The sequence below is a fragment of the Dermacentor variabilis genome, chromosome 8, assembly GCF_050947875.1.
Source record: "Dermacentor variabilis isolate Ectoservices chromosome 8, ASM5094787v1, whole genome shotgun sequence".
NCBI lineage: Eukaryota > Metazoa > Arthropoda > Arachnida > Ixodida > Ixodidae > Dermacentor > Dermacentor variabilis.
In genome coordinates, this window is record NC_134575.1 from 40,416,538 (window position 1) to 40,443,514 (window position 26,977).

The 26,977-nt window shown below is 44.7% G+C and overlaps 1 protein-coding gene across 2 annotated transcripts; it reads right to left on the reverse strand.

Annotated features, from left to right (window-relative positions):
- Positions 1 to 3,771: 3,771 nt before the first annotated feature.
- Positions 3,772 to 25,539, reverse strand: LOC142590108 (cytosolic endo-beta-N-acetylglucosaminidase-like). 2 transcript variants are annotated; one of them, XM_075701967.1, is made up of 9 exons: positions 24,997 to 25,539; positions 21,209 to 21,357; positions 20,211 to 20,371; positions 18,284 to 18,372; positions 18,055 to 18,177; positions 14,380 to 14,488; positions 13,304 to 13,491; positions 7,573 to 7,821; positions 3,772 to 4,721 (listed from the first exon to the last, which is right to left on the reverse strand). In XM_075701967.1, the coding sequence occupies exons 1-9, from the start codon at positions 25,227 to 25,229 to the stop codon at positions 4,496 to 4,498; spliced, it is 1,527 nt and encodes a 508-aa protein (XP_075558082.1). In that variant the 5' UTR covers positions 25,230 to 25,539; the 3' UTR covers positions 3,772 to 4,495. The 2 variants fall into 2 exon arrangements, with proteins under 2 accessions (XP_075558082.1, XP_075558081.1); XM_075701966.1 differs by adding an exon at positions 17,371 to 17,474 and having other exon boundaries at positions 3,774 to 4,721; positions 18,055 to 18,372; positions 24,997 to 25,538.
- Positions 25,540 to 26,977: the final 1,438 nt, after the last annotated feature.

Sequence of the window (26,977 nt, forward strand, 5' to 3'; positions counted from 1 at the left end):
CATCAGCAGCTCATAAGCATATATATGCGACATTTCACGAAAATTAAGCTTTTGAAGGGGTTCAGGGACCTGAGTGGCACTGCATGCTATTCTGCGTGCAAAAAAAAAAAAAAGAAAGAAGTCATTTCAAACATTACCTTAATGAAACTTGCAATTTCAGGGCTAAGAAATCTAATACAAACCTGCTCGTTTCAATGTTCCCGTGTGGAATGTAGAAAGCCTATCCGCAAATCGTGGTGAACATTAAATTACTTTTGCGTGTATAGTATTGCGTGTAATATACTCCTTAACCATCAGTAGGTCTTCGTTCTATTTTTACTGTTCTATTTTTACTGAATTTGTTTCTGCACTGCACTAACCCATGTGACTGTCAAGACTGCTGTGTCGCTTGCAGTGTTTTCACAGAGTAGTGTGAAGTCAATGTAGTCTGCATCTTTTTCAACTTTTGTTAATTCCTTTTTTTTTTTTTTTTGCAGAGCACTTGTCTTCACTTGGAGTTTGCCTTTGAAATTTCGTGTAAGCTATCGCTGTTCATATGACATTATACCTTTCTCACTGCAGGAGAAAAACCTTGGATGAAGCAATTCATAGCTGTAATTGAATATGACCTTGAAATAATGCAGAGTCAATTTGGGTGCAGAAAGAAAGCAATGACCATAAATTTGAGACAAGAAACAAGGCTAAAAAAGGTGCATTTTGTTTGTTAAATAGTGAGTTATCACATTTAAACTCTTTCCCTGACATAAGCCAGTGCAGCTTAAAGCTATTACTAGCCACTGTGCTACTATATTGCTATGTTAATTTAAGTGGTCGTTTGTGCTACCTACGTCAGCTGACGTGGGCTAGTATGCTCATATCGGAAATTTATTTTTTTGTTGCATGGATAATTAGGTTTGTAAGTTCTCTGTAAAGAAATTGCATTTAATAGGACTATTAGTCATATTCATAGAAACCATACTGCATCACATTTGTATGTATGAATTAAATTGTATTTTTACTGCTGCCTTAAGCATCTATGAGCCATTATGGAAGGTAGTGTCTGTGCAGAGAAAGGAAACAGGCTTTCTGCATGCTGTTTTATTTCGCTTATTATGCACTTCCGCACACTTGCAATCAGTTCTGCTGTCATTATTAGTACTGCATGCAACCTGTTAGAGTGCAGTTTACCTGAGGTGATATTGGTATTTCTTAGCTGTATTGCTTGTGAAAATGGCATATATGGCTTTTGCATATGGATCCATGCATATTCATCTCCTTGTGCCAAAAAATAACATCAATCAATCAATCAGTCAATCAATCAATCAATCAATCAATCAATCAATCAATCAATCAATCAATCAATCAATCAATGCATTTTCATACCTGTTCAAGTCTACTGGTATATAAGGTGCACATGCAGTGCAATCTACTCATGGCCTGTGGAACGAGGGAGATAGAATTGTACATTTGTTGCAATATTTCGGATAGACATGCTTATTAAGTGCACTGCTACAGCCGACATGCATATTATGGTATGCTAATACTGATCCACTAGTGTCATAAAATAATGGTCCTTTCTGACTGAAAATGTAGAACAAATTACAGGTATGGTGCTTGAACACTGAGGCTGGCTTAACAAAATGCGTGGACTGCAGTGTTTTATGTGCACTCAGAGTGTGCTTAGACTGAATTGCAACACTTATTTAAGCTGTATCTTAAGTTCTTAAAAATAAAAGAGCATTATGAAACGTTCCCTTTTCTGCCACACACAAATAGTGGCAGACGCCAAACTTTCTATGAGAACTTCCAATAATGTTTGATTACCAATTTTGGTACACGTTAAAGTTGGTGAGTGCTGATGCCATTTGGTCACTAGAAAGGCTTTGCGTGCACGAGCTTAGACGAAAACTGTTATCTTCCAGTTTAAACGGAAGGTGTGGTAGAACAGTACATAGTGCACAAATACAATTCTAGGTGAACGATGCGACAACTATTTCGCTACAGGTGATATGTATTGGCAAAAATATTTTGTTGCACTGTATTTTTTAAATCATTATCAGTTTATTATTTGCGCAATATTACAGTAGCATGAAATCAAGGCATTGGCAACAGCTCATCTGGTTGGAAAGTAACTTGGCACAAGAAACATACCGACCACAGCCTAAGTGAAAATGTTACTGTGGTTGTTGCCTTGTTTGTGCTTTTGTAGTGACATGTAAAATAAGAATTCAAGCTTCCACGATCGTAACCAAGGTAAATAGAGCTAACTATAGCACCTGCGAAGCTGAAACAACCCTGAACATTGAATGTCTACACTTTAGCTGCAGCAGTACTTCACAAGATGGCTACTAGCCGTAAGTGGAGGGAGCATCAGCTGAGCTACTAGCTGGCCTGTAGAGGTCTAGGCCTACAGTACAGCTTGCAAAAGAAGGCCACTAGCTATGGCTTTAGCTAGATCAAGCTGGAAGGTAGAAGTCTACTAGCTAGCTGTGTGCTTCCTGGGCGGTGATAGTGTAAACATTACAATCATCCATAACCTGACGAGAGTGCTTGGAGCTGGTGTCTCAATAGCGTGCTGGCCACGTATGCAGAAGCTTCGTTGCAGAAGCCTCGTTGTGGCCTCGTTGAGGACACCGAGGTTCGAAAGAAGCGCCGCGCGGAACAGGAGCGCCTTCGCTACGCAGCGAAATGTGATGCAGACCGCTAATGTATGTATACGGTGTGTGCATACAATTAGAATAATTAATTGAGTTACATACAGGACCACAATTCGATTAAAATTTAATGCTTCTGGCACAATTCGATGTGCCATGCGAGGCAATGGTCATGCTCAATCCCCTCAGAGATTATGAACAATGACACACCAGAACTCCTCAAGCAAACACGCCTCCCTGTGTGTTCTGTGGACTACGCAGACAAACAGCAGTGGTGCATGCAAGTTAACGTTTATCAACTGCTGATGTTAAAGCATCGTATTGGACTAAATGCTGAAGAAGTTGCACATTCGCCGCCAACACCATCGCGAATTATGGCCAACCAAAGCTAACAGCATAGAAAGCTTCGCTTACATATCAATTCCCACAGTGCGTGGGACCCGCATACTTTTTCTTATTGCTTGTATTTGCCACTGTTTCATCTTGTTTAGTCAATATTTATTATAATGCACGTACAGTCTAACCCGGTTATGAAGAACAGGCCTGTGTGCTGAAAAATAGTTCGATATACCGGGTAATTCGAAATACTTAAAGTCGACTATAACAAAATTCAACGAACTTTTGTAATCCGAGTTATTACACACGAATTTGTTATTCTAGTGGAGAAAAGCCAGGAATTAATCTATTTGTTGAAAACAAAACTACGCATAGTAGATTTTCGCCTGTACCTCGAACTCTTTCTCACAGTCACTAATGGCGTTCTCGTTTCGAAAGATTATGCGGAATTGTTCCAGTTCACTTCCCTCAATGTCCGCACGCACCAGCACCGCGTGTTCGCCGTTACAGCGAGTCTTCAGTTGTTGGACGACACAGCTCCTTGCGTATCAGCAGACGCCCATTCGATATATACAACGTCCAGTTAATTACGAAGAAGTTATCTTCCGTTAATATCTTCAATTACGTTTCCCGCGTTCGATATAGAGAATAAATTATTTTAACCGGGTTAGTTATATGCAGTGAAATCTCGTTGATAGCATAGTCACGGTAACCATAAAATAAAACGTATCATCCGGATATCGTAACATCCAAAACAAGCTTCAAAGGGTATGAAAATCGCCGCACTCGGTCGCAAACTCAATAGCAATCGTTCGTGTGGCGTCGAGCAACGCGCACTTTTATTCGACAACGTTGAAACAGCTCATCAGTTTGCGCAGAGCTTTGTTCTTTTACATGCACGTAAAAGAGTTCTGGAAGTAAAAAAAAAATGAAGCCACTGTTTGCTCACTCAAGTAAGCAGTGGTGCACCGCCAGTCGGTGTGGCCGCACTGTTGCGCATGCGCCACGTGTGTTCTTCCTCCAGTGCGGCTGAGGCTTAACACGTTATTCGTGGGTGGTTGGAATGGTATCAAAGCTAGTAGATTGAAATATAAAGCTACGAGTTTTAAAAATACCAGCAAAAGCAAACGTCTGCTGCCGTTTTATCCAATTTCAGGTGAAACTGCGATTGCAATAACCGTATTACAATGCGTTGCTCGTATGCGACGTTGGCCTGGAAAATAATCGTGTCATCCCGAAAAACGTATTATGCAGGATCGTATCAACAAGTCTCCACTGTATATTAGGATTTAGCTGTATTTGTTACACGCCGATCTTGGCAAGAGACTTTGTTAATTCGTACTCGTTATATTCGACTGAATTAGCCTCACGTATACTTTTTACGCATCTGTATATTGGGCAATTCGTCGCTCCCTCGACAAACCCTGCGTCTTCAGCATAGCGTTATGCAGTTTCACCTTTGTCTTGTGCCGATTCAGCAAACCCACAATACATTGCAGGTAACGCTTTTTCTATTATTACTCGATTTAAATTGTGTCAAGCCCGTCCCAGCCATCTCGCTGCCGCTTCATTTCTGGTTCCTCGTCATCGCTGTCGTCGTTACTGCGAACGACTTTTGCATCGGCTGGCCGTGAGATGTCAAGTTGGCCCAGCAGGCAAACGTTAGCATCCATGTTGACGCAGAAGAAATGGAGGCCAATCTCTTCAAGAATGGCACCGTCTGCACCTCGCAGGTCCTCCAGCTGGAACTTTCTGAAAGGGGGATTGAGTACGATAACCACTTTCAGTGGACACGGGAACAGCCACCAATAACCTCATTGTAAGTGTGTGCAAATACTCGAAATTTCCACTGTGTTTTGGATATTCCCTGCAATTTTATTCATAATAAATTTGAGAATGCACTTTTTATAGTGCCTGCTAATCGATTCGTATTTGATTCGAAAGTTCACGATTTCACAACTGTACAATATTTGTTTTTTTTTCAAATACGTAAAATATGAAAATACTAAAATCGTGAGGGAGACAGACTGTCCTCATAATCATGCAATGCAATGCAATGATTGTACAGTTTTCAACGACAGCGGTAAGCTCCCAGTCAGGATTTGGTAATACCGGCCGTATGCACTCCGACCCAGCTTTATTCTCCTGTAAACATTCTTCTCATGATCAGGCTCCCCTGTGAGTAATAAACCTAGATACGTACTCCCAGCTGCACATACTCTAGAGGCCAATTGGCGATCCTGAACTTTTGTTTCCTTGCCAGGCTATTGAACGTTTCATTTGCCGTCTGAATATTATTCTTCAACCTTACTCTTACACTATCTGGGTTAAGGTCTTCAATCATTTGTTGCAGTTCATTCCCAGCGTTGATGAATAGGGCAATGTCATGTGCAAAGCGAACGTTGTTGAGACATTCATCATTGATCCTCACTCCTAAGCCTTACTAGTCTAATAAGTCGAATACTTCTAAGCATGCAGTGAATAGCATTACAGAGTTTGTGTCTCCTAGTTGACGCCCTTCGTAATCAAGGATAAGAACACTTGACATAAAACAAGGCAAGGTGTATGCAGTGAGATTTAAGTAGGGCAATGTCATCAGCAATATTGACGATATAGCAAAAACAGAATCCTATACTGAGTTCAATACCCAGAGCAGCCATGCTACCGCCATTAGAAGTACGGATGAACAGGATGCAGAGGCTCCTCATATAACTAGCGATGAAGCGAGAATGACCTTGCAAGACTTGTCTCGGTGAAAAGCGGCTTGGGAAAATGTAATAACAGTTGATATAATAAAATACGGAGGAAATATGCTTGGAACGCTTGCGGCCCTTTATACGCAGTGCCTCACGACTTCAACTACACCATAGAGCTGGAAGAATACCAACAATATAATAATCTATTAGATAGGAGACGTTAAGGAATTGATGAATTATAAGCCGATTAGCTTGCTTTCAGTATTGCATAAAAGATTCAACAAGATCGTTTCCAAAAGAATCAGGGTAACACCTGACTTCTGTCAATCTAGACAACAGGCTGGCTCCAGGAAGAAATATTCTACAAGAAATCATGTCCATGTCAGGAATCAGGCGACTGAGAAACCTTCGAAGTGCAGTCAACCTCTCTATGTGGCTATCGTAGATTATTTGATTCGCGAAAGATATCAGCAGTCATGGACGCACCGTGAAATTAGTGATTACTGCAAGCATACTTGATTATCTTGCTAAACTCCACAAAGACTCCACAGCTACCACAATTCTCCGCAAGAAAAGTGTAAAAATACTTGTCAAGACTGGCTATGCGTGAGGATATATAGTCCCCATTCGCGTGCTCAGAATCTCCCAGTCATTCGTACTGTACTCATTTTGTGATATGTGTTTTCTGCAATTACCTTGTTTTTCTCTGGGTATAGTTCTCATGCCTTCCAGTAAACTTTATCTGAAAGTTCAGTGCCCGTGTCGCGAGCTCCCTTCAATCCTAGTTCCGTTCTCGCGTAGTTTAACAATAACTGCTTACAATTACGTGCCAGCTATGGAGTTTAAGAACTGCCAGACTTTCGAGCAGAGGGCGGGCGTCGGGTTTATGGAGGGCAGAGGTTCATTGTAGGTCTCCGTAAGATGCGTTCGTAGTGCAGCGGACTTAAGAAGTGCCGACTCGCGGTTCATGGTAGAGCTTTCTACAGAAAAGCCTAATGGGAAATACGGAACTCTGGTGCTAGTGTCTACGACAGATGCAAGTATGACAGCTCAGTCAGTATGGGAGCGATGGGCAGCATACAGCAGGGATTTGCTTAGACTTCGGCCTTATGGCTTCAAGTGGCTTTGTTACATCGCAATTTGATCACCGTCAACAAAATGCTGCTTCGTAATTTTGATTTGCGATATGCATGTGCACAGAGGCTTGTTGCCTTGCTCTGCTCAAACAACCCTGATTGCTTGGAAATTAAGGAAGCTAAGTCATAATGAATGACGCTGTGTGAAAGCCTGAATCTACAAACACGAAGACTAGTGAAGCCTATGTGCTACCCACCACTGCTATAGTAGCTGCACAATCTGGGCGCCACAGTTCCCACTTGTAATTTCTGTGTCAGTTGTACGGCTTATAGTAAAGCAACAACTTTACAAAATTGCATTCAGTATACATATTGAAGAAACGTAATCTTTGAGTTCCTTGAAAAGCGCGGCAAGTTGTGCGGGTTGGTGAAGTTGCATTGTGAATGTAAAACAGCGCTCAAAAGTGGTGAGGACAAGGAAAAGCTTGTCGAGGAAGTACGCGCCAGTGATCCATTAAGTACCCGACACTTCCTCACTGCCCTCAGGCCTTCCCATGGTCTCTATATTTTTCTGGTTTATACTAAAGCAACTCGTCTTCGAAAATGACCTTAAGTACACGTATTAAAGAAGAGTAGGGTTTGAGCTACCCATTGAGAAAGCACGCGTCCATTGGGCCAGTGAGTCCCCGATACGCCCTCACTGTCCTCGGGCCTTCCCACGGTCTCTATATTTTTCTGGTTTATAGTAAAGCAATACCTCTTCGAAAACGACCTTAAGTACACTTATTAAAGAAGAGTAGGGTTTGAGCTCCCCTTTGAGAAAGTACGCACCTAGTGAGCCAGTAAGTATCCGACTGGTTCTCACTGTCCTCGGGGTCGATGATCTCCCTTGTCACCCTGTAGTTGCCACCCTCCGGCAGGCCAACCGTCGCGCCTAGAAAGATGTCCTCCGTCTGCCCTGCTGCAGTTTTGGCCTTCAAAACAATTGCAATGTCCTGGCCAATTGTGATGACGCAGCTGATGTTCTTGAAGGTGTAGCTCACCACAAGAGGGCTGAGCGGGAAGTCGCAACCAAACAACCTGTCAGAGGGTAAAAAAAAAGTTCAGATTCAAGCGGGTAATATACTAAGGCAGAAATTATCGCCATGTATTTACATACATCTTTCCGAATTTTACGGGATGTACGCCATTTTTTAAGCTTGTCCGTGCCGTGATGAGGCCAATAAGTTTGCAGCGTCCAGTTTGGGACAAAACTCATTTCCGAAGAATGCAAAGAGCAGCCGCCAACCGATTCTGCGGAGGCCGAATTCACAGCAGCGCAAGCGATGAAAGTTTCTGGCGTAAATCGCGCAGCCAGTGCTTTCGTCAATGCCCTGTCGCCTTTTATGCGGCAGCACACCCTGCTGAATGCTATGTTCGTTTGTACGCGGAGCGTTTGGAGCGCTGCAATCACGGCGCTGAAGCGGGTATGTCACATGGTGTTTTTTTTTTTTTTTGTGTGTGTGTGTGTGTGCGTATTTCGCGGGCATCTGTAGTTCAGCGGAAAAAAACAATACTTAATAGGTAGAAAGTTCTAAACTGCTTAATGGGACGTTTTGCAAACCGCCCTACAACTTTCTAAGTGGAATTTGATGCGTAACTTCAGTACTTCAGAAGTTGGTTAATTAATGTTGACTAATTATGCAATTAAGGAAAATACAAGAAATAGTGTGACTCACTCCATGCAGTAGCCAGCAGCATGCATTTGGTCGCGTCTTCTCAGAGTTGCATCGACGTATACTCAAACTCTGGCTAAAGTTAGCCGGGACAGCCTGTATATATATATAGGCACGGCCGCTCGATGCAAAGCAAGCCTTTGCATCGAGCGGCCGGGATACAGGTATGTATGTATTGCCGTTAATAACACTTGCACTTAAAGAAACATTGTGGGAAGTTCAAGAATTGTTCACTGAAATGACGCCCTTATATGAGAATTTACAAGGCCTCATAGTAGGAGACGGTTCGATTTCACAGCCCGAGTCCCCTCGAACCACCGAAAGACTGGCGTCTCTCGGATGAGTTGTGTGACAAGCGGATTCAGTTAAACACGTTAGGGAGGTACGTTTTTTTTTTGTGTTGCACAAATGCACATCCATGAAAAAAGCCATGTAAAGCCACGTGAAAGTTTTAATACACATGGTTACGATCAAGATTTTTTGTTCCTGACGGAAGGTCAGTTGAGAAGATACGCGACCCGTGTGCCGTATCTAATTGTTAATAATCATTAGGGGTGCAATGATAAAGGGCGAGCAGTGAGGGTTGCTAACTTCATGTGCGCTGTCTTCCTTCCCGGACTTTTTCCACGCCCCTAATGTAGCATATCGCGTAGTCCAAGTTAATTAAAGACAGGGGCAGTTGGAGGTCGCTGACTGAGGCCGTCCTGTAGTGGACAGAAAAATAAGAAGGTGCTGATGATCATGAATATAATTTTGGGAGTCGCAGTGAAGCACGCTGCATGGTATTCACAGTGTAAATAAAGGAAAAATCTAGAAGTGAAAAAAAATAGGCATGATGTAGTAGCCGTTGGTGATTCTAATGCGCTCGTCCTCCACTGATGTGGATTTGGAGAAATAAAGCGAAAATATTAAAAGGCGTGCACGTCTGCACCAACAATGGCACAGTGAGCTTTTAGCCACAATAAAATTTGAAGTCTAGTGGTAGAGGCAACTCAAAGGAAACCTCAAATGATGTGGGTAACAGAAGTCGATCAATGACACCTTAGGAGGGATCAGAAGTCTGGGAATGACACTTTAGGGGGGGGGTAACTCGGCATCCCCGGGGGGACGGGCTCTGCCCCCCCCCCCCCCACCGGAAAGTTTAGGAGGGACCTCGGGCCCCGGAGCCACACGTAGTCGGCGCCTATGACTGAAGACATAAAAAACTTAATATTTAGGAAAAAGCAGTTACAAAATAATGTTACTGACGAAATCTTGTAAGGTTACACCAGATACATCGCCATCAGTTTTTATGGCTACGCATAAGACAGTTTTGACGACATTACAGCGTTGCAAAGGCTGAGACCTTTGTCAGGCTTTATGCCTTTAGTCTCAGTCTACCCTCGTTTGAATGAACGAGAAATAAAATTCAATTCAATTCGATAAATACGGCAATACAATCTCGGCATATCTCAGCACGCACCGCCACGAGCAAATTTTAGGAAGCCCGCGCAATTCAGTGCTCACAATTGTTTGGGGATGTAAGAAAACAGCCTGTGACTTCACATTTTCTTATTCTAATGGCAGTGCTCGTGCTTTTTCAAATGTTTCCATCGATGACATGTTGGATGCATAATCACCAGCAACGAGTATTTTGCCTCGCGAGATGTAGTCGCGCTTCCATCGCACGAACATTATTGACGTCGCTGCTCGTCGGTTTGGAACCGCATTTCAGCCTCGCCTTCACGACCATGTGAATTGACCTTGATACTGCATGACCCATTCGTTCAGGCAGAGTCATTTTAACTTTTGTATAGAGTTACAAAACGTCTGCTAAATTCAAATCACATTCCGAAAAGTGGTTGGACACTATAAAGTATATATATATATATATATATATATATATATATATATATATATATATATATATATATATATATATATATATAAATTATGGGGTTTTACGTGCCAAAACCACTTTCTGATTATGAGGCACGCCGTAGTGGAGGACTCCGGAAATGTCGACGACCTGGGGTTCTTTAACGCGCACCTAAATCTAAGTACAGGGGTGTTTTCGCATTTCGCCCCCATCGAAATGCGACCGCCGTGGCCGGGATTTGATCCCACGACCTCGTGCGCAGCAGCCCAACACCATAGCCACTGAGCAACCACGGCGGGTCACTATAAAGTATACCAATACACATGTGCACCTGGATGGGCCCACATCAAGCACGTTATACGGGGTGATCAAAATGAAGCTTTAGAGATTTCTTAACTAAAACAATAAAATAAAGTTATAACCTAAGTTAGTCGGCCAGTAAATAAGTTATGCGGCCAGGGTGTGACGTAACAGCCACGTCACACCGGGTAGCAGGTATGCACCGATCCCAAAATCTTGCATGCGTAATGCCTACGAACTGAGATGAAAATTTGCAGATGGATATCTCGAAACATGGGCACGCTGGAAGAATTCTACCGATTGGAATTGTGCAGGAACACGGCTGCCTCTGAGAATCAGCACAAACATGCCCGTTGACTGCAGTTCCCAAAAAGTTCAATATGCGATTTTAGCTAGGTAATAAGGTACCTGGCTGAAGGTGACGATCATCTCACTTTGTGTTCCTTTGGACTCATCACATTTGCGCAGACGGTGATTTTATTTAGTTTCATACGATAAATACTGAAGGAAACTGGCGCTTGTGTCTACGGGAGCCGCAGTGGGAGCGATTGAGCCAGCTGGGAATTATGGGAAGTGCATGGATTTCCCTAAACTTTGTCCTTCTGGCCTCAAACCGCTTCGTGACCTGGTAAACTCGTCATTTTGAATAAAGCCCTGCGTAATAAGTAATTAAGTACACTTTGTTAAAATTTTCCCACGGCAGGATTCAAGCACGTGTACTCCGTACCACAGAAGCCCCGATATTGAAACCGTTACGCCACCGAAGCACGCGTCCACAAGCGACATAAAACGCCCTTATGAACTTATCGCGGGCAAGCCGCCTCGACAGGCTTGAATCATTGCAATTAGTAGTGATTGTGCGTGTTCGCAAAGTCTTCTGCACTTCAAAGCATATATAATGATCTGAAATTTAAAACGATGAAGGCGTGTAAAACGTAATAACCAAAGCCTCAAGAACGTCCGAATTCACAAGCACGAAGATCAGGTAAATCCATTCACTTCCCATCATTTCCATGGTGGCTGAACGATTTAAGCGCCGGAGGTCCATCATCATCATCATCGTCATCATCATCATCATCATCATCATCATCACTTATTTTCCTTAAGGACCCCTGTGGGGTATTACATAAGGGGGGACTACAGAAGATAAGGATAGAAACAAAGCTATGGTTACAATTTCATACAAAACTCCGCCTGTGGTTTCGTATTAAAACAGACAAACAAACAACAACAAAAAAGCCAGGAGGCACACTGAATAGAATGCGAAAGCAAATCAGCAGAACAGTCACAATGTGAGACGGCAATCGCAAAAGAATGAAGGCACAGTACGGTCATTATAAGGGTAGGGTTTAAGGTGATCAGTAAGCAAATGCTTGAAGATAATGGGGTTGCGCTCATTGACAACTCTATCTGGTAAATTGTTCCAGTCTGCAATGGCGCTAGGAAAAAATGACTGATTAAAGGAAAATGTTGAACCATGCAAGCGCTGGATGCTGCAAGAGTTAAAAAGGCGACGAGATGTACGGGTTGGTGGGATTAGAAGCCTCCCATGCAGTTCGGGGAAGTTATAATAAAGTCGCTGTAAAAGGCACAGCTTTGCAATTTTTCGACGCAACACCAATGGTTCGAGTCCTAGAGATGATTTAATCGCACTGACACTTTCTTCACGGCTGTACCTGGAAGTGATGAATCTAGCGGCACGATTTTGTATTGATTCTAATATATTACTTAAGTAAGCTTAACCAATAATACCTCTAATAACCATTGTAGGAAACTATGATTTTACGTCTTTCAGCGCCAAACTTTAAAGAATTGTTGAAATTTCCTTTGGTCACCCTGTATATGTATGTTTTTTAGTTGTTTCTTGTGGCCGTTGGAAAGCACGTGCAAGTGCAACGACTGATACTCGCGCAGAGCGAGACATGCGCAAGATTTTTCGCTTCATTTATTGACTATTTTGCTTTATTTGCCGCATCACCAACAGGCTTTTTTGTATGTCGTAACTTGAGGACCCCAGGGCCAGAAGTTTTAAGGGGAGTTCCATTGTCACTATCGATCGCGGGGGCGGTGACTGTTGACAGCCACGTGTGGCACTGCGGTCAGCATCAATTGTCAAATATGCCAGCCGGTAACGCAGCCTGTATTGGAGCCTCGAAGTGGCCGTTTGACCAAGACGTCGGAAAGCATGAGTAGCTGGATGTCAGCGTCGGTGATGCACCGTACACTGATAATTAGCAGCACAAAGCAGTCAAAACAAGAAGTCTCAAGTCCGCATGGACAGGGCCGGCGCAGTATAGAGGAAAACGTGTCTACAATAATAAAAGGCATAGAAGTTCTAATTAACGTCGGCTCTAGAGAAGTTTTTGTTCAGTATGGTAGTGAAGCGTCTACAAAGTCTTCGGTGATCTTCAAGCAGTGGCCAAAGTAGATCCCTAGTGCTTCCAAAGGGCGTGAAAACCCAACTGCAAAGATCTGTTGTCGTTTGTGTACCGAGTTTCTTCGATTGGAATAGATATGTTAAAGTATTTTTCAAACCTGAAGCAGCGAACATTTTCTTAGTGTTCAATGACGAGGCCGGTGCAGGCGGAGATTAATTCTTGCGAAATGTCGTCTTTCACTGCCAGCCAGAACTGCATCAAACCCGCGATTACGCAAGTAAAAAAGCGACAATCCGCGTGGAAAATTATACCTTATGTAGGGTTTAGCGTCCGGGTAGTGATGGTTAGGCTTGAACAGCACGCGGAGGCTGCCGCCCCCGTTGTAGGCGTCATTCACGTGCACCTTTACTGAACAGCAGGTGTCGCAGAGTTTGGCTCCTTGGTCCCGAGGCTGTAGCTGCTGCTTGTGCAAGTTGAACCACGGCAGTTTACGCGTTATCTGCACCGAGGTGTGCGTATATGATTTGGAAGTGAATGGGCTGCCATTCGTGACCAACATGTGCTGTACTCCAACGTGTTAAAGGGATGCATCAAATGAAATGTGCCCACGAACATGGGTATAATGTACTGTGACTGCTGCGGCTGGTCACGTGACACTGGTGTCAAAAGCCTGTTATAGGCTAGAGAACATCGACGTTATCGCTACGTCTAAGCGCGACCGCTTTGATGACTCACGTGGTAACAATGTTTTCTTTTCTGAGTTTCAGGCTATGCGTTCGATTCCTTGCCACAGCAGCCAATTTTCAGTGCAGGCCGAACGCGACCGTTCAACCACTAGAAGAAATGCCAAAATGCTTGTGCACTAAAACTTATTGGCACTATAAACGACCCCCATGGGGTCGCAGTTATTCCAAGCTACGCTGGTGCATCTCTGATATAGCACATGTGTTTGCTTTAAATTCCATCAATAAAAAGTCCCAATCCAGGCACTGAATTGGAAGGGTGCTTCTCAGCAAACGCCTCACATCAGGAGTCAAAGTATGATATAACTGTTCGCAGACTGCATGAGTAATTCAAAGACTGGTGCGGAATTCCGCTCCGACTAGTTGAGCTTACACGTCTATTGAAACATTGTTCAAGAACATGAGAGTAGGTGCCATGACAATTGTTCCATGCTGGAATTTATGGGTACTTTCAAGTAAGTGCTCATGGTCTGAATCGCTGAATGTGGTAACAAAGCTGCGTGACTAAGCCCAATTAAAACACAGGAGCTGCACTCCAATATTTAAAGGGATGCATCAAATGAAATATGTCCACGAACACGGGTAATGTACTGTGACTGCTGCGGCTGGTAACGTGACACCGGTGTTAAATGAAGATGACATGCCTGGCCAGCTTCAAACGTCTTGCTGCCAAAGCCTTGGCAAAAACTTGTGGAAAGCGGCAACTTGGTGAGACGCCATTCAGAGCAGCAGTCATCCGGAAAATTCCAAAGCCTGCAGATGCACCAATTATTAAAAAAAAGATGTGCAGCTGAACAACAAGTAACAGTGCACAGAATACAGTAAGACTGGTTATAACAAATTCCAAAACAAAACGAAAATACGTTCTTTAGAATATCCCATTTTCGTTGTAAGCGTGTACGTCCATGAAGGCGAAAAATATTCCCGTTTTTATATATTTATTTCGTTGTATCATCATTCAATATGTTTGAGTTCTTAGGCATCAAACTCAGCGTATCAGAAATGATACACTGCGGGGCCTCGCGGTGTTACGGCCCTTTGGTTGGGAGTATTACAAAGGTGGAACAAATGCACAGTCAGTGAACAGTAATGCAGATATGATTCCGGCAAAAATTAAGTTACAAGTTAACGGCGAAAGCACACACAAGCATTGCTCTACAAAAAGGTCAAGCACAGTAGAATATAGGTGTTAACCAAAATATAACATGCGCATACACAAACATATTAAGCCACGCCACATGTAATCAAGCGAGAATGTATCTTTAAAGAATGCAAAAAAGTACATAGTTCACGACATGTGTACGGTTAGGCTTTCTAGAAAGCGACTATATATCTAGGCACAGATACTCAACTTCCCTAAAAGCGTGACATTTGCATATTCCTTGCAGTTGGATGTTGCACTGAATATATAGGACAAGTGCGAAATACTAATGCACAATTTCGAGAATGAACTCAAATGAATATTCTAGCATATACGCGGAAGCTGTCAAAATAGCGTGCATGCTAAGTTACTGCTAACCATAACTAACTCACGTAAATAGTGATCATACTTATTTAATCATGAACTGACTCTCACAACAGCTCATAACAGTGCCCTGGTAAAATACTGCTTAAGAATGTAACTTGCTGAAGTCAGAAGAGCGTACATTTAAACATATAGACATGCTACACATGCGACTTCATATATGCCAATACGTGTCTGGGAGGAGATTATTCTTCAGTTTCAGTTGCGGAAACTGAAATTGAAATACCATTAATCGGATGTTGCGGCAACATACCCAGTTTTGATGACGTTAAGAGCCACAATGATGTACTGTGTCTGGAGTAAATGCTCTTTTTCATAATACCAATATAATAAATAGTTAGCAGGCGAAAGTTAAGAAATATCACTAAAACGTCATTAGGGATATTTTAAGTGTAATGATTTCAGATGACTAAGGAACCTATCTTCCATATACAGGTGTAACTTCTATGCTATCCCTATTGCAAGAACCAGCGTCTTCCAGTGCCTTCCAGTTTGAAACCAGCGCGTTTTTTTGTCACTGGATCGCCCTGGGTACGCTGGCGCTCGCTGGGACACCAGTGAGAACGCTGGATAAGAGCTGGGTCACACTGGCAGAGACGCTGGTTCCACTGCCATGACGCTGGGGCGCACTGGCTTGTGCTGTACAGGCGTTGGTTCTCGCTGCAGTTCTCGCTGGTTCGCACTGGAAACTGCGTTCGCGGTGTTCGTGTCGCGCTGGTTCCAGTACGCAAGGATGAGCGTTGCAGAATATTAAATGCTTTATACAATTTGATCGCGTGATGCTAGTCTCTTGTCCTGAATAACGCTATATCTTGGGGTCATAAAACTCTATATCGTGTCGCAACTTGCAATAAAGGTGCGTGAGCTGCCCTGTTTATTCATGCGCATTTGACATTGAAGATCGCTTTCGTTTTTCTATAATTTGCCCTTTTGACTGGGCAGATAGGTAAACTTGGAATTGTCGCCGTTGTCGCAGTGTTCTGGAGTGGACATGAAATCCAGAAGTCGTTCAGACGCGCTCGAACGGACCCCGAGTTCGACGCCTACCGCTGATTGATATTATCGCACCGATAACAAAGCTCAGGTGATTCATGCGCTTCCACTTTCCCTATTGTACTCAAAAAAAAGTTCTGAGGCTCAAATACACGCATTTTAGCTTCCGCCAGCTATATACCCGGGCCGAGATCGGTGCCCACCGAAGCTTAGGCCTAGCGTATTCGCCGAGTCCGTCTGCACGCAATCGGCGCGTCTAGACTGAGGAATCAAGAAGTCAAACAAGGATAGATCACTATATTTCAGCTTTCGCATCGGTGTTCTTAAATAAACCATATTTTCATGTCTACAGTGCCAGCCCAAGAAGCGATGACCGCCGATGTGACGCGTCGTAAACAGAGTTAGACGCGTCGTAAACAGAGTTAGTGCTGTCGCCGAAAGCTCCCAGCACTAGCCTGAGCTTCTCTGACGAACATATAGACGTGTTGACTGAAAGGCATCACGGAACTAAGGAAACTTTGCATATCCCTCGCGTGAAGAACGAGAAACGGCTATCAAAATCGGCAGTAACAGCCCATACAGCGTCCCGGGTCGGCGGTACATTTAGGACTTTTTTCGTAGTTAACATACCAATCGCAAGTGAAAATCCATGTTGTGGCACTTACGAGCATGCTACTGAATACGGACAGTAAATTTTTCATTGTAGTAGAGGCGCCATGTCTGTTCGAGACATATCTTTGCGAAACTAAGACTGCTTCTCGATTTTGACATGGCGAATTATCCGTTAATGTTCATCTGTTGGCGTGGCGTAGCGGTAAGGTATCGGGCTTGGGGTCTGTAGGTAGGACGATCAAATCCTTGCCGGAGCATTTCCGTCTTTTTCAATTATTAAGCAGTTAATCTGATATGTTTTGTATCTTAATAAGCAAGTGAAATATATGCATTACGCATCCTTGGCCAAAAGTGTTCAGCGAACAAAAGTCATGAACTGTGCCTTTTTTCAACGCACACCAAATTCCAGATACACACTATTAAACACCAAGGGATATGTTCTTCGGGACGTGCTTTTCACCATGGTGCTACGGAAAATGCAATATTTTTTACCTTGGCGACTTACCGGTACTGGTTTTTTCCAAAACGGATTTTTTCCTTTGTCTCGTAGACCCAGCCAGCCGCAAAGACAGCAGCTGACAAGCCACACTTACGAGCCAGCTGAACAGCCTAAAAGAGAGTTTTTGAAAACAGCTGCCGAAACTGATGTAGCAGTTCTATAAACATTTGAAGAGAAGAGAACGAGGGTTTACTAAGGTCTACTGCGCCCGTGTGAAGACGGAAGGCTTTGGCCAAATATGTTCTCCATCAAAAGAAAGTAAGCAACTTTGCATTCGCCATTGCAGCTGAATTCAAGATGTGTGAACAAGAACGGCAGATTGGGCGAGTTGGTGGTTTTCCATATGTTTAAAAACAGCGCTAAAGACGTACACCGGACAACAGACTAGAGGATGGGACACACACGGCGCTGTAAATCCACATAAATCTACATAAAATGTGTAGTTTTTCTCTTGTTCCATCAAAAGCACACGAAAGGACAGGAGAGCAAGCAAGCACTCATGTCCAAACTGTCCAGATGTTTCTATCGCTAGAAGACACTTGTGAGGCGCTTAAGGAGACATCTGTTTAGCATTAACTTATTGAGTTCTAGTCCATGAACAGCACTGAGCTTGTTTACCGCTTCACCTTACTGAAAAACAAATGGCTCCTGTCAGAACAGAATCGGAATCCTTACTAAATGCCGAAGTACCTTGTACATGTCGAAGCCACCAGGATACGCCGTGTCGCGCGCGTACACGTCAACCCCAGCGTAGACGTCGGCTTTGCGGTTGCCTGCCAGTTGTGCCGATCTCTGGAGCATGGCTTCAGTCCACTGGAAGTTGAGGAAGATGCCATCGCATAAGTCGAAAAAGCACGAGTTTTTTTCGTTGAGTTCGTTGTGTGGCTTGGCCTTTCCGTTGGCGTCGGCAGCGTCGTACCAGATGACAAGGGAGCCAGGCACAGCTTTGTGTACTTCTGTGGTGACGGCCTTAAGCAAGTCCTTCACTACTGGAACGCAGGTGCGTGGCTGAAAATAAACGTGATTCCACTGCTTTGGTGACTGTTCGCACAATGGCGCTGCACATTAACTGTCATCTTTATATATTTGCATGCACACCATATTATATAACTCCATGACCGTACTATTCCTCAAACCGCCTTAACTTAGGGGTAGCCAAATATTCGAAAATATTGACTAACGGATCGAATAATGTCTCATTCGGTTCAATCTTCGAATCGAATAGTCAGTATTCGTAACACAGCAACTTCTGTTACACTTTCCGTTGCCATAGACCTTGGCGTATTCTCAGGTCTCGGTAGCGTCGACCTCGTCGACTGGCTGAACCTCTGCGAACGCATTAGTGCTATATAACAACAAGGTTAGACCTTACTTTTATGCTACTCAACGTTATCCTTTACCTCACCGGAGCGCCTGTAGTATGGTTCGAAACCCATGAACACGAGCTGACAGGCTAGGACAACTTCAAGCAGAAGATCCACGATTTATATGGAAAACGCTTTGGTCGACAGCTCGCGGCCGAGAAGGAATTCATCGCATGCATGCGTGAAGACATCAGCTGAGCCAAGTGTGACTTTTATTCAAGACGTCTTAGCTTTCTGCCGCAAAGCCCGCGAAAACATAGTCGAGACCGACAAAGTTGCACACATTCTTGGAAGGTTTGTCTCTACCAGCGTTTCCATTGTTGACGCCATCATTAAAGAATGCCGCCGCTTTGATTATGCCAAACACCGATGCATCGTACATCAGTTCGCGCGCTTGACGAATAGAGCAGTGACATGGTCGTGTGATGATCTCTTTCGCTCAACCAACACCTCGATAATGTTATGCGTATTGACACGTGTACTTGTTTATCGAGTGATCGCGTTTCATCTAACAAATGTTATCGCCCAGCGCAGGAGTCGCCTGCTTGTATGGGAAGTTTCTTGGCCTCAGTGAGATTAGAAGAACTGGTGAGGCTTATACAGTTCTGACTAACGGCCATGTCTTCTGCTATAGAGGTCTCCTAGATAAGAAGCAATACGGGGTAGGATTTCTAATCCACAAGGACCTAGTGGGCAACACTGACGAATTCTACAGCATTAATGAGAGGGTAGCTGTAGTCGTAGTCAAACTTAATAAGAGGTGTAGATAAAAGGTAGTACAAGCCTACGCTCCAACTTCAAGTCACGATGATGAGGAGGTAGATCAGTTTTACGAATATGTTGAATTATCAACGAGAAAAGTGAAAACTCGGTATACAGTAGTAATGGGCGACTTCAATTCAAAAGTGGGGGAAAAGCAGCCTGGTGAACAAGCAATTGGCAACTACGGCGTCGATTCTAGGAACGCTAGAGGAGAGATGCTGGTAGAATTCGCAGAAAGGAATACGCTTCGAATAACGAACACCTTTTTCAGGAAGTGTAGCAACAGAAAGTGGACCTGGAAAAGCCCTAATGGTGAAACAATAAATAAAATTGACTTCGTACTTTCTGCTGATGCCAGCATAGTGCAGGATGTAGAAGTGATAGGTAGGGTAAAGTGCAGGGATCATAGGTTAGTCAGGGCTAGGATTAACCTCAATTTGAAGAGAGAAAGAGCAAAATTGGCCAAGAAGAAACAGGTCAACCTAGAGGCAATAAGGATCAAAGCAGACAAATTCAGGCTGGCACTTGCAAACAAATATGCAGCCTTAGAACAGAGAGATGATGACGACATAGAGCTAATGAATGAAACCGTAACTAGACTGGCTTCAGAGGGAGCAAATGAAGTGGGATGTAAGGCACCAAGGCAGCCAGTAGGCAAGCTTTCCCCAGTAACAAAGGACCTAATAAAGAAACGACAAAGAATGAAAGTGTCCCACTCACCGACAACCATGTCCCTACTTCGCAGCCGATGCTGATTAGCCATCCATCAAACCGGCCCACGGATGCAACATGTGCTAGCTGGGCTGCAATCTGTGGCACGAGATCCATGGCTTTGATCGCATCAATAGTTATGCTATCGTCCTTGCCTAAGATGAAAGTTCCTGAAAACCGGGAATAGTGAAAGAAGAAAATGCGACGCAAGAATAAGCAGCTTTCTGGCATCATTATCACTGTGCAATTTGAAAAGCCCGAATTTTAATGAACTTTCATCCTCTATAAGTACAACAGTCGTCGGACTTTATATATATATATATATATATATATATATATATATATATATATATATATAGAGTGGAATGAAATGCGCTTCCAAACACAAATAGAAGTTGTTTGAGCAATCCATTACACACCTGGTTCTGAACAGATGTATGGCTAGGAGAAAAATACAAACTGACACGCGGCCATTTGCATTGATGGACACCATGTCAGCAGCATCACCCGATAGCTCTGCCCGTTAGGGTGTGCGGCGCCCTTAGTATCGATAGAGTATACACCCCCAAACATAATTACTAGTAATCATAACAACACAGCTGACTTGGTTTGAATAGGTATTATAGTGGGGCTGTAGGTGTAAATTTGTGCCAGTTACATTCATAAAAAACTAGGTTGGATATGGCTGAATCTCATAGAGTCGTGACTTTGAGTTCGCGTGGCGTGGTGAACCTTAAATGGTGCACATCTAATTGACTCTTCACACTTTGTAAATGTACGCTCAGCATATACGTTCAGCCACATTCTTTTTCCGCCCCCTTGGCGAGCCATAATATTTTAATTAACCAAAAGTGTCGCCTATATGAGTGGCTCCAGAACGGAAACGAATCACAGCGGCTCAAATGGTACACGTAACATTTGTTTCAATAAAGCAGAACTTGAAAACTATCTTTTCTTTTTGAACCATGTCAAAAGTCAACTGTTCCGTGAAGCTCCGCACGGCTTACCTAGAACTTTGACGCCATGCCTGTGGGCAGCCGAAATCCAGCCCGGAGGAGGAATCGTGACAATGTGGTGGGAGTAATAAATGAACGTGTCGATAATCTGCCAGTGGTGGAATCTGTACACGTGCCGCTCGTGACAGCCATGTATGAACCTGCAGTTGCAGTCGACGCCGAAAGTGAGACAGGCTTGATCTCAATAACTGCAGCGTGTAAAGGTGACAGCCTGTAGCTCATGTAAGCACATGTGCAGATCCTGCCCCAGCTCTAGCGGAAATTTCATTACGCGCCAGCAACGCTAGAGCACCTGTTATAAAAGTGCGAAAACCAGAAGTCGCGCAGGAAACATGCTTTGTCAACGCTGCCGCTGTCACTAGAATACTCGTCGCATCGCGACCAAGAGGGATCCTCTTTAATGTTCCGTCGTGAACCAGAACGGTCACGTGACTTCTGTGAGAACTGGGTAAAGGAAATGATAGCATAGCGCTTATGTCAGCACGTGTCAGTGGCGAAGGCGCGCACAGCGAGTACCAGGATGACGTCACAGCCACCAGTAATACGACGGTAAACCTATTCGGAACAGACCCACTCGACAAAATTGCCTGTCGACTGCAAGATGGTCCTTCGAACCTTTGTCGACTTCGTGTTCTGCGGAAAGCTGGAGCAGTGCATGAAAAAAAGCAGCCTTCCTTCCCCACCAGGCTGACCTGGTGGGGAAGGAAGGCTGCTTATTCCTGGATTATTCCCTTTGCTAGCCTGGATTATTCCCTGCTATCCTGGATTATTCCCTTTGCCTCCAGATGCCAAAAGCTAGAGGAAAGCACTGTATCCCATCCATAGAATTTCAGTAAAGGCAAGTTTTCGTTCTCAACACTGGCTTGTATTGGAGTATGTGGTATATTTTTGTACTTATTGAACATACAGTTTAGCTTGTGCTAAAATTTACAGCACTGAGGATGCTACCGGAAAAAACTTCCAGTCCTGTAGCCTATCAAATGCCTCCTATAAAAAATGTTTTCAAGTTCGTACAATATTCAATAGAAACCAATCTACGTTTTATTGCGACAGAAATTATATGGACACTCCAGGCTCATTTATGCCGTCGCCGTGACTGTCTACATTGTCTAGTCATCTTGCGCGCAATACGAAACATGACACAACTGAGGAGATTAGGGCAGGTGACGATACCGTGAAGTATTTTAACAAGATAACAAAAGGTCAGCGCAATTTCGTCGGCAGGAAAGCAAGGACATTGACAACAATCGAACATTGCTAGAACAACGTCCAGTTTCCGTGTTAACAAAGCTGTGATGATATATGCGTAGAAAGTTTTTCCGGACCCAATCTATAATGTCGCGGTTAAATCTATAAGTTCCATTCCAGACGACCGACACGCATTCGAGTTGAGGAAGACGTATTGTTAACTTGCGGAATGGTGTAGAAGAATTGAATTCTCTCGACAGTCTGCAAACAGAGCCAGAACAGCGCATACCCTGCATTGTAACGCGTTTAGTTCCAGCTGGAAAGCGTAAGGTTGTATCAAAAAGAAATAATAATAAAGCAATTGATTTCCTCAAATAACACATTTCTTGTGGTTTGGTATGGTCCGCGAACAACATCATCTAGATTATTGAAGTTAAAAATATGCTCAGAACCATTACCTTTTTGTCTGGAACCACAGGCACCACTTAGGGACCGGATATTTCCTTGCATATACAAATATAGTGTGATTCCACACATCAGGGAATGGTGGGTAAGCCATTGAATTCGTTAGTTGCCATTGTGTGTTCTTGATTCAAATTTATGAAAAAATAAATAAATTTGAATCGAACTGCTCATGAGTAAAAAAAAGCTCCAAATTAGGCTTAGACATTTGTTGCATGCCTAGGCTATTAGCTGGCCGCCCACGTCATGGAATTCCGTGAACTCACAAACGTGTAGCGCAGTGAGGCCGTGCGGTAACCTTGGGACATACGTGTCCGAATCCCTTGGTCAAATAAAGTATTCTCTCTCTCTGAACAGGCTCATAAGCAAACAGAGGTGTAGATAACCGTGTATAGGCTACTTGTTTAAGTTTTGCTAAAGGAAGAAGGCACTGTGACCAGTGCGTGTAACTTTCCAGCGTAAGAACTTATCAGAGCGTATTATCCACAAGACAGATTGCAGTGGTACCAATATTTTCATTTCTTGCATCGTTATTGTATAGACGAGGCATGTGTCGCGACAGTGCAACCATGTCGCCACTTTTTGTTTTTTGACAGCGTTGCAGTGTTCTTTTAAAGTTTTATATCTTCTTGAGATTACAGTTCTCTAATCGTACGAGGCTCCGCATGACGTTGTAAAGACACGCCAAGGGAGGAACACTGAAGTGACTTCGACTGGAAAATTACTCAAAGCTCCATTCGCATTTTTGTGAGGCTGAGGAATTCTGAAGCGAAGGTTTTAACGCTCTCGAATTTCGCGCCTAAAGCATGACGGAGAAGACGTCGAGGTTAAGCCAAATTTCGTGGTATTTACGAGTATTTGTGGAAATTATTATTGTCTGGTAGATTAAGGGCTCTTGAGTGACTTCATTTCCACCAGCCGTGGTTGCTCAGTGGCTATGGTGTTGGGATGCTGCGCACGAGGTCGCGGGATCGAATCCCGGTCACGGCGGCCGCATTTCGATGAGAGCGAAATGCCTAAACCCCTGTGTACTTAGATTTAGGTGCACGTTGAAGAACCCCAGGTAGTCAAAATTTCCGGAGTCCTCTACTACGGCGTGCCGCATAATCAGAAAGTGGTTTTGGCACGTAAAACCCCATAATTTTTATGACTTCATTGCCGGTTCTGCGTATCTGGGATCTGGCTATCTATATACCGCTGCAGCGGAAATCGATAAGCACGAGGGACTGATGACCCGAGCAGATAAAGTGCGGCGCGTGACGGTGTTGTTCCTCAGCACGCCGAAAACTAGAGTGCCAGACACCCCCGCTTCCAAACATAAATCACGTGGCACTTTGCATACCACTGTTCACAGAAACAAGAGCGCCGGTCATCGGTCACTTGTGCTAATCTTTTTCCGGTACAACGTTACGTGACCTCTTAACAAAACGGGCAATTTCGTAGCTCTGTAATGCTGTAAAAGCCTGAACAAGGCATCAAATCATAGATCTCAATGAGCCGAAGGTAGAGAAATAGTCGCATAGTAGTTAAAATTACAGGTACTCGCGTAACTATATAGTGCCAATATAGTGGCAAATTAACCACGGCGTCCCATAGGCTGCACAATCTCCCGTATCAGCCCACGCGGCCTTGCTCTCGATGTGGCAAAGTGCGTATGGGCACCATCAAGGTAAAGATGGCGTCTTGCGGTTATGGGCGATTTAGGTTCGTTCTTTCTTAAAATGCTTCGTGGGTAAATAGGTTGTTCTTAAAACAAACCTGTGGGAAATGTGACGTCAACGTGCGGAACGTGAATTGTGTACTCAAGTGTTTAAAAATGGGTAGTACTTTAATGTGTGCTCTCCTGATTGCTTGCCATTGTCGTATTGCTGCCACTGTTGGGTGGCACGGCCTAGTCAGGCGAATGTTTGCCTTTAGGCGTGTACCCTAAGACAATATGTATATTGTCTTAAGTAAATCAAGAAAGAAAGAAAGAAAGAAAGAAAGAAAGAAAGAAAGAAAGAAAGAAAGAAAGAAAGAAAATGGGACGCGCGCTGAACTTCGACGAAGACTGTAGCAGCAGAAATTTGGGACGCAGACGCAATGAGGAACGAACAGACGTGGGTGTGGTAAGCTTCGAATTCACTCACCTGTCCTCGTTGTAACCGCCACCCATGTCGTGGCAGAAGATGGTCCTCGGATCCCCAGGCTTACCGCGCTTGATGGCGTCTGACAGCGGTTCCACGGCACACAGGAAGGGCTCCTCGTTGTACGCGAGCAGCTCGTAGAGCGTCTTGAGCGGTGCGGCTTCTCGATCGGCCACCCATTTCATCCGCCTTACCGCGGGAAGGCCGCTCCTCCCCCGCGACAACTCGACACCCATCTCAACAACGGCAGCCGGCGCTGTTACGACCGAGCGGCTGCGTCGAACTTGGTTAGGCTTAGGACGGCGGTGATGATGATGCCTCTGTGGCACAAACCTGCTGTAGGGGATGGGCCATGGTTTGATGAGGATGATGATAAACCTCTGCCATGGCTCGCGCCCACTAAAGGGGACAGGCCAATAATCCGCCTGCAGGAGGCAGCTATCTGACTGGACTGGAAAACTCTATTATGGGGTCCTGCAGGACGCGCTTATCGCGTAGCGGGCGTCTCCCACGAATGGGACGACGAGGAGTACCTTGCAGCCGCTTCGCGGGCCCACTGAACGACCCATTGCTGGTGGGCGAGTAGCGAGCTTCTGAGAGACTTCTCCCACTTGTCCGAGGTATACGGGATGCGTGCGAGTGTCGCCGGTCTCAGTACGAAGGGAACGTGTCGCTGGGTCACGCGTCAGGATAAAAAAACGTGTAATTTGACGGAGTTTGGGTACATGTGCGTCCGTGGTAAGCGTAGTGTTAACGCCTGCGGCGTGTTAAGTTTGGGGTGTAGTGGCGGAAAGATGCGGCGCCCCAGGTAGAAATGCTTTGCGATTTCGTTGTACGTAGTGAGCGCTTTCCGGTTGTCCTCTAGCTCGACGAGATGGGGCAACCCGGAGACGGCGCGGTCCGTAAGCGCACACGCTGCGCCGTGGCCGATCTCGTTGAGGTCGGGCGGGGCTCCCGGCACCCGACCAAGATGTGCGGGGAACCAGATGACAGTACGGTGCTTGAAGGCGCTCGCTAGCAAGGTTATGCAACTACAAACAACGACAGATTTTCCGACGCCCGATTTTTCGGACGTGTCCTATAATTCGGACGCCCTCGCTGCACCGCCACGGTGCCCCATAAAGCCAATGTATAGGAGCGTCTGAAATTTCGGAGGCAAAAACCTTTCGAAGTCCGATTCCCCGCAATTTTCTCTATGACGGCAGGTACGAAACCAGATTGATCTAAGGCACCACCGCCGCCATTTTTATTATCGCGCCTCCTCGAACAGGCGCTCTCGCACGCAGATCCGCTGGCAGCCGTAGCCACCACTGAGGCAACGCTAGGACTAATTATTTTGACGTTCGCTACCAGGCTTCTTGCTGTTCGGTGCGTGTTCGTCTTTAAAACTATTCGCCGCTGTTAGCAATGGCGCCAACTCCGCCTTTGTTACCCTCGCCAGTGGCTTCGAAGCTCGGATAGCTCGATGCGTTGCATAATGCCGGTTCCCGAAAGTCAGCTTCGCCTCAACATACCGTTGTTACACGGTGAAGCGTATGCAAAGTATTGCGGTGAAGCTTACCAAGAGTGGCAAGATGCAATTGTCGCTGTACACATTATGTCGTCTTTGATTATACGCGCGTGCACCCGCCGTCTCCTCGTCACAGTACGAGCGGCGATACGCCTAATAATTGTACTGGCTGGCCTTCAGAGCTGATTCGGACGTGCCTACAGCATGCCAGAGCCCTTGGGGGCTGTAAAAGGTAATGCTCTGAAAGGTCGGTCGGGCGTCGGCGGCCAAAGTTGTGGTTTGCGCCGAATGTACTCAAGCTATTCGCTGAGGCCACATGACACACAGGAAGCCGACAAACTGCCTCGCAACTAAAGCGAGCACGCGGGATGGTGCGAATGTTCTCCACCCTGACCATCTTTGCGACACACCCCCTACAAAGGCATCTCATCTTGCCACCGTTCATAGACGCGCAGTCTCTTGTCGAGCATCTAG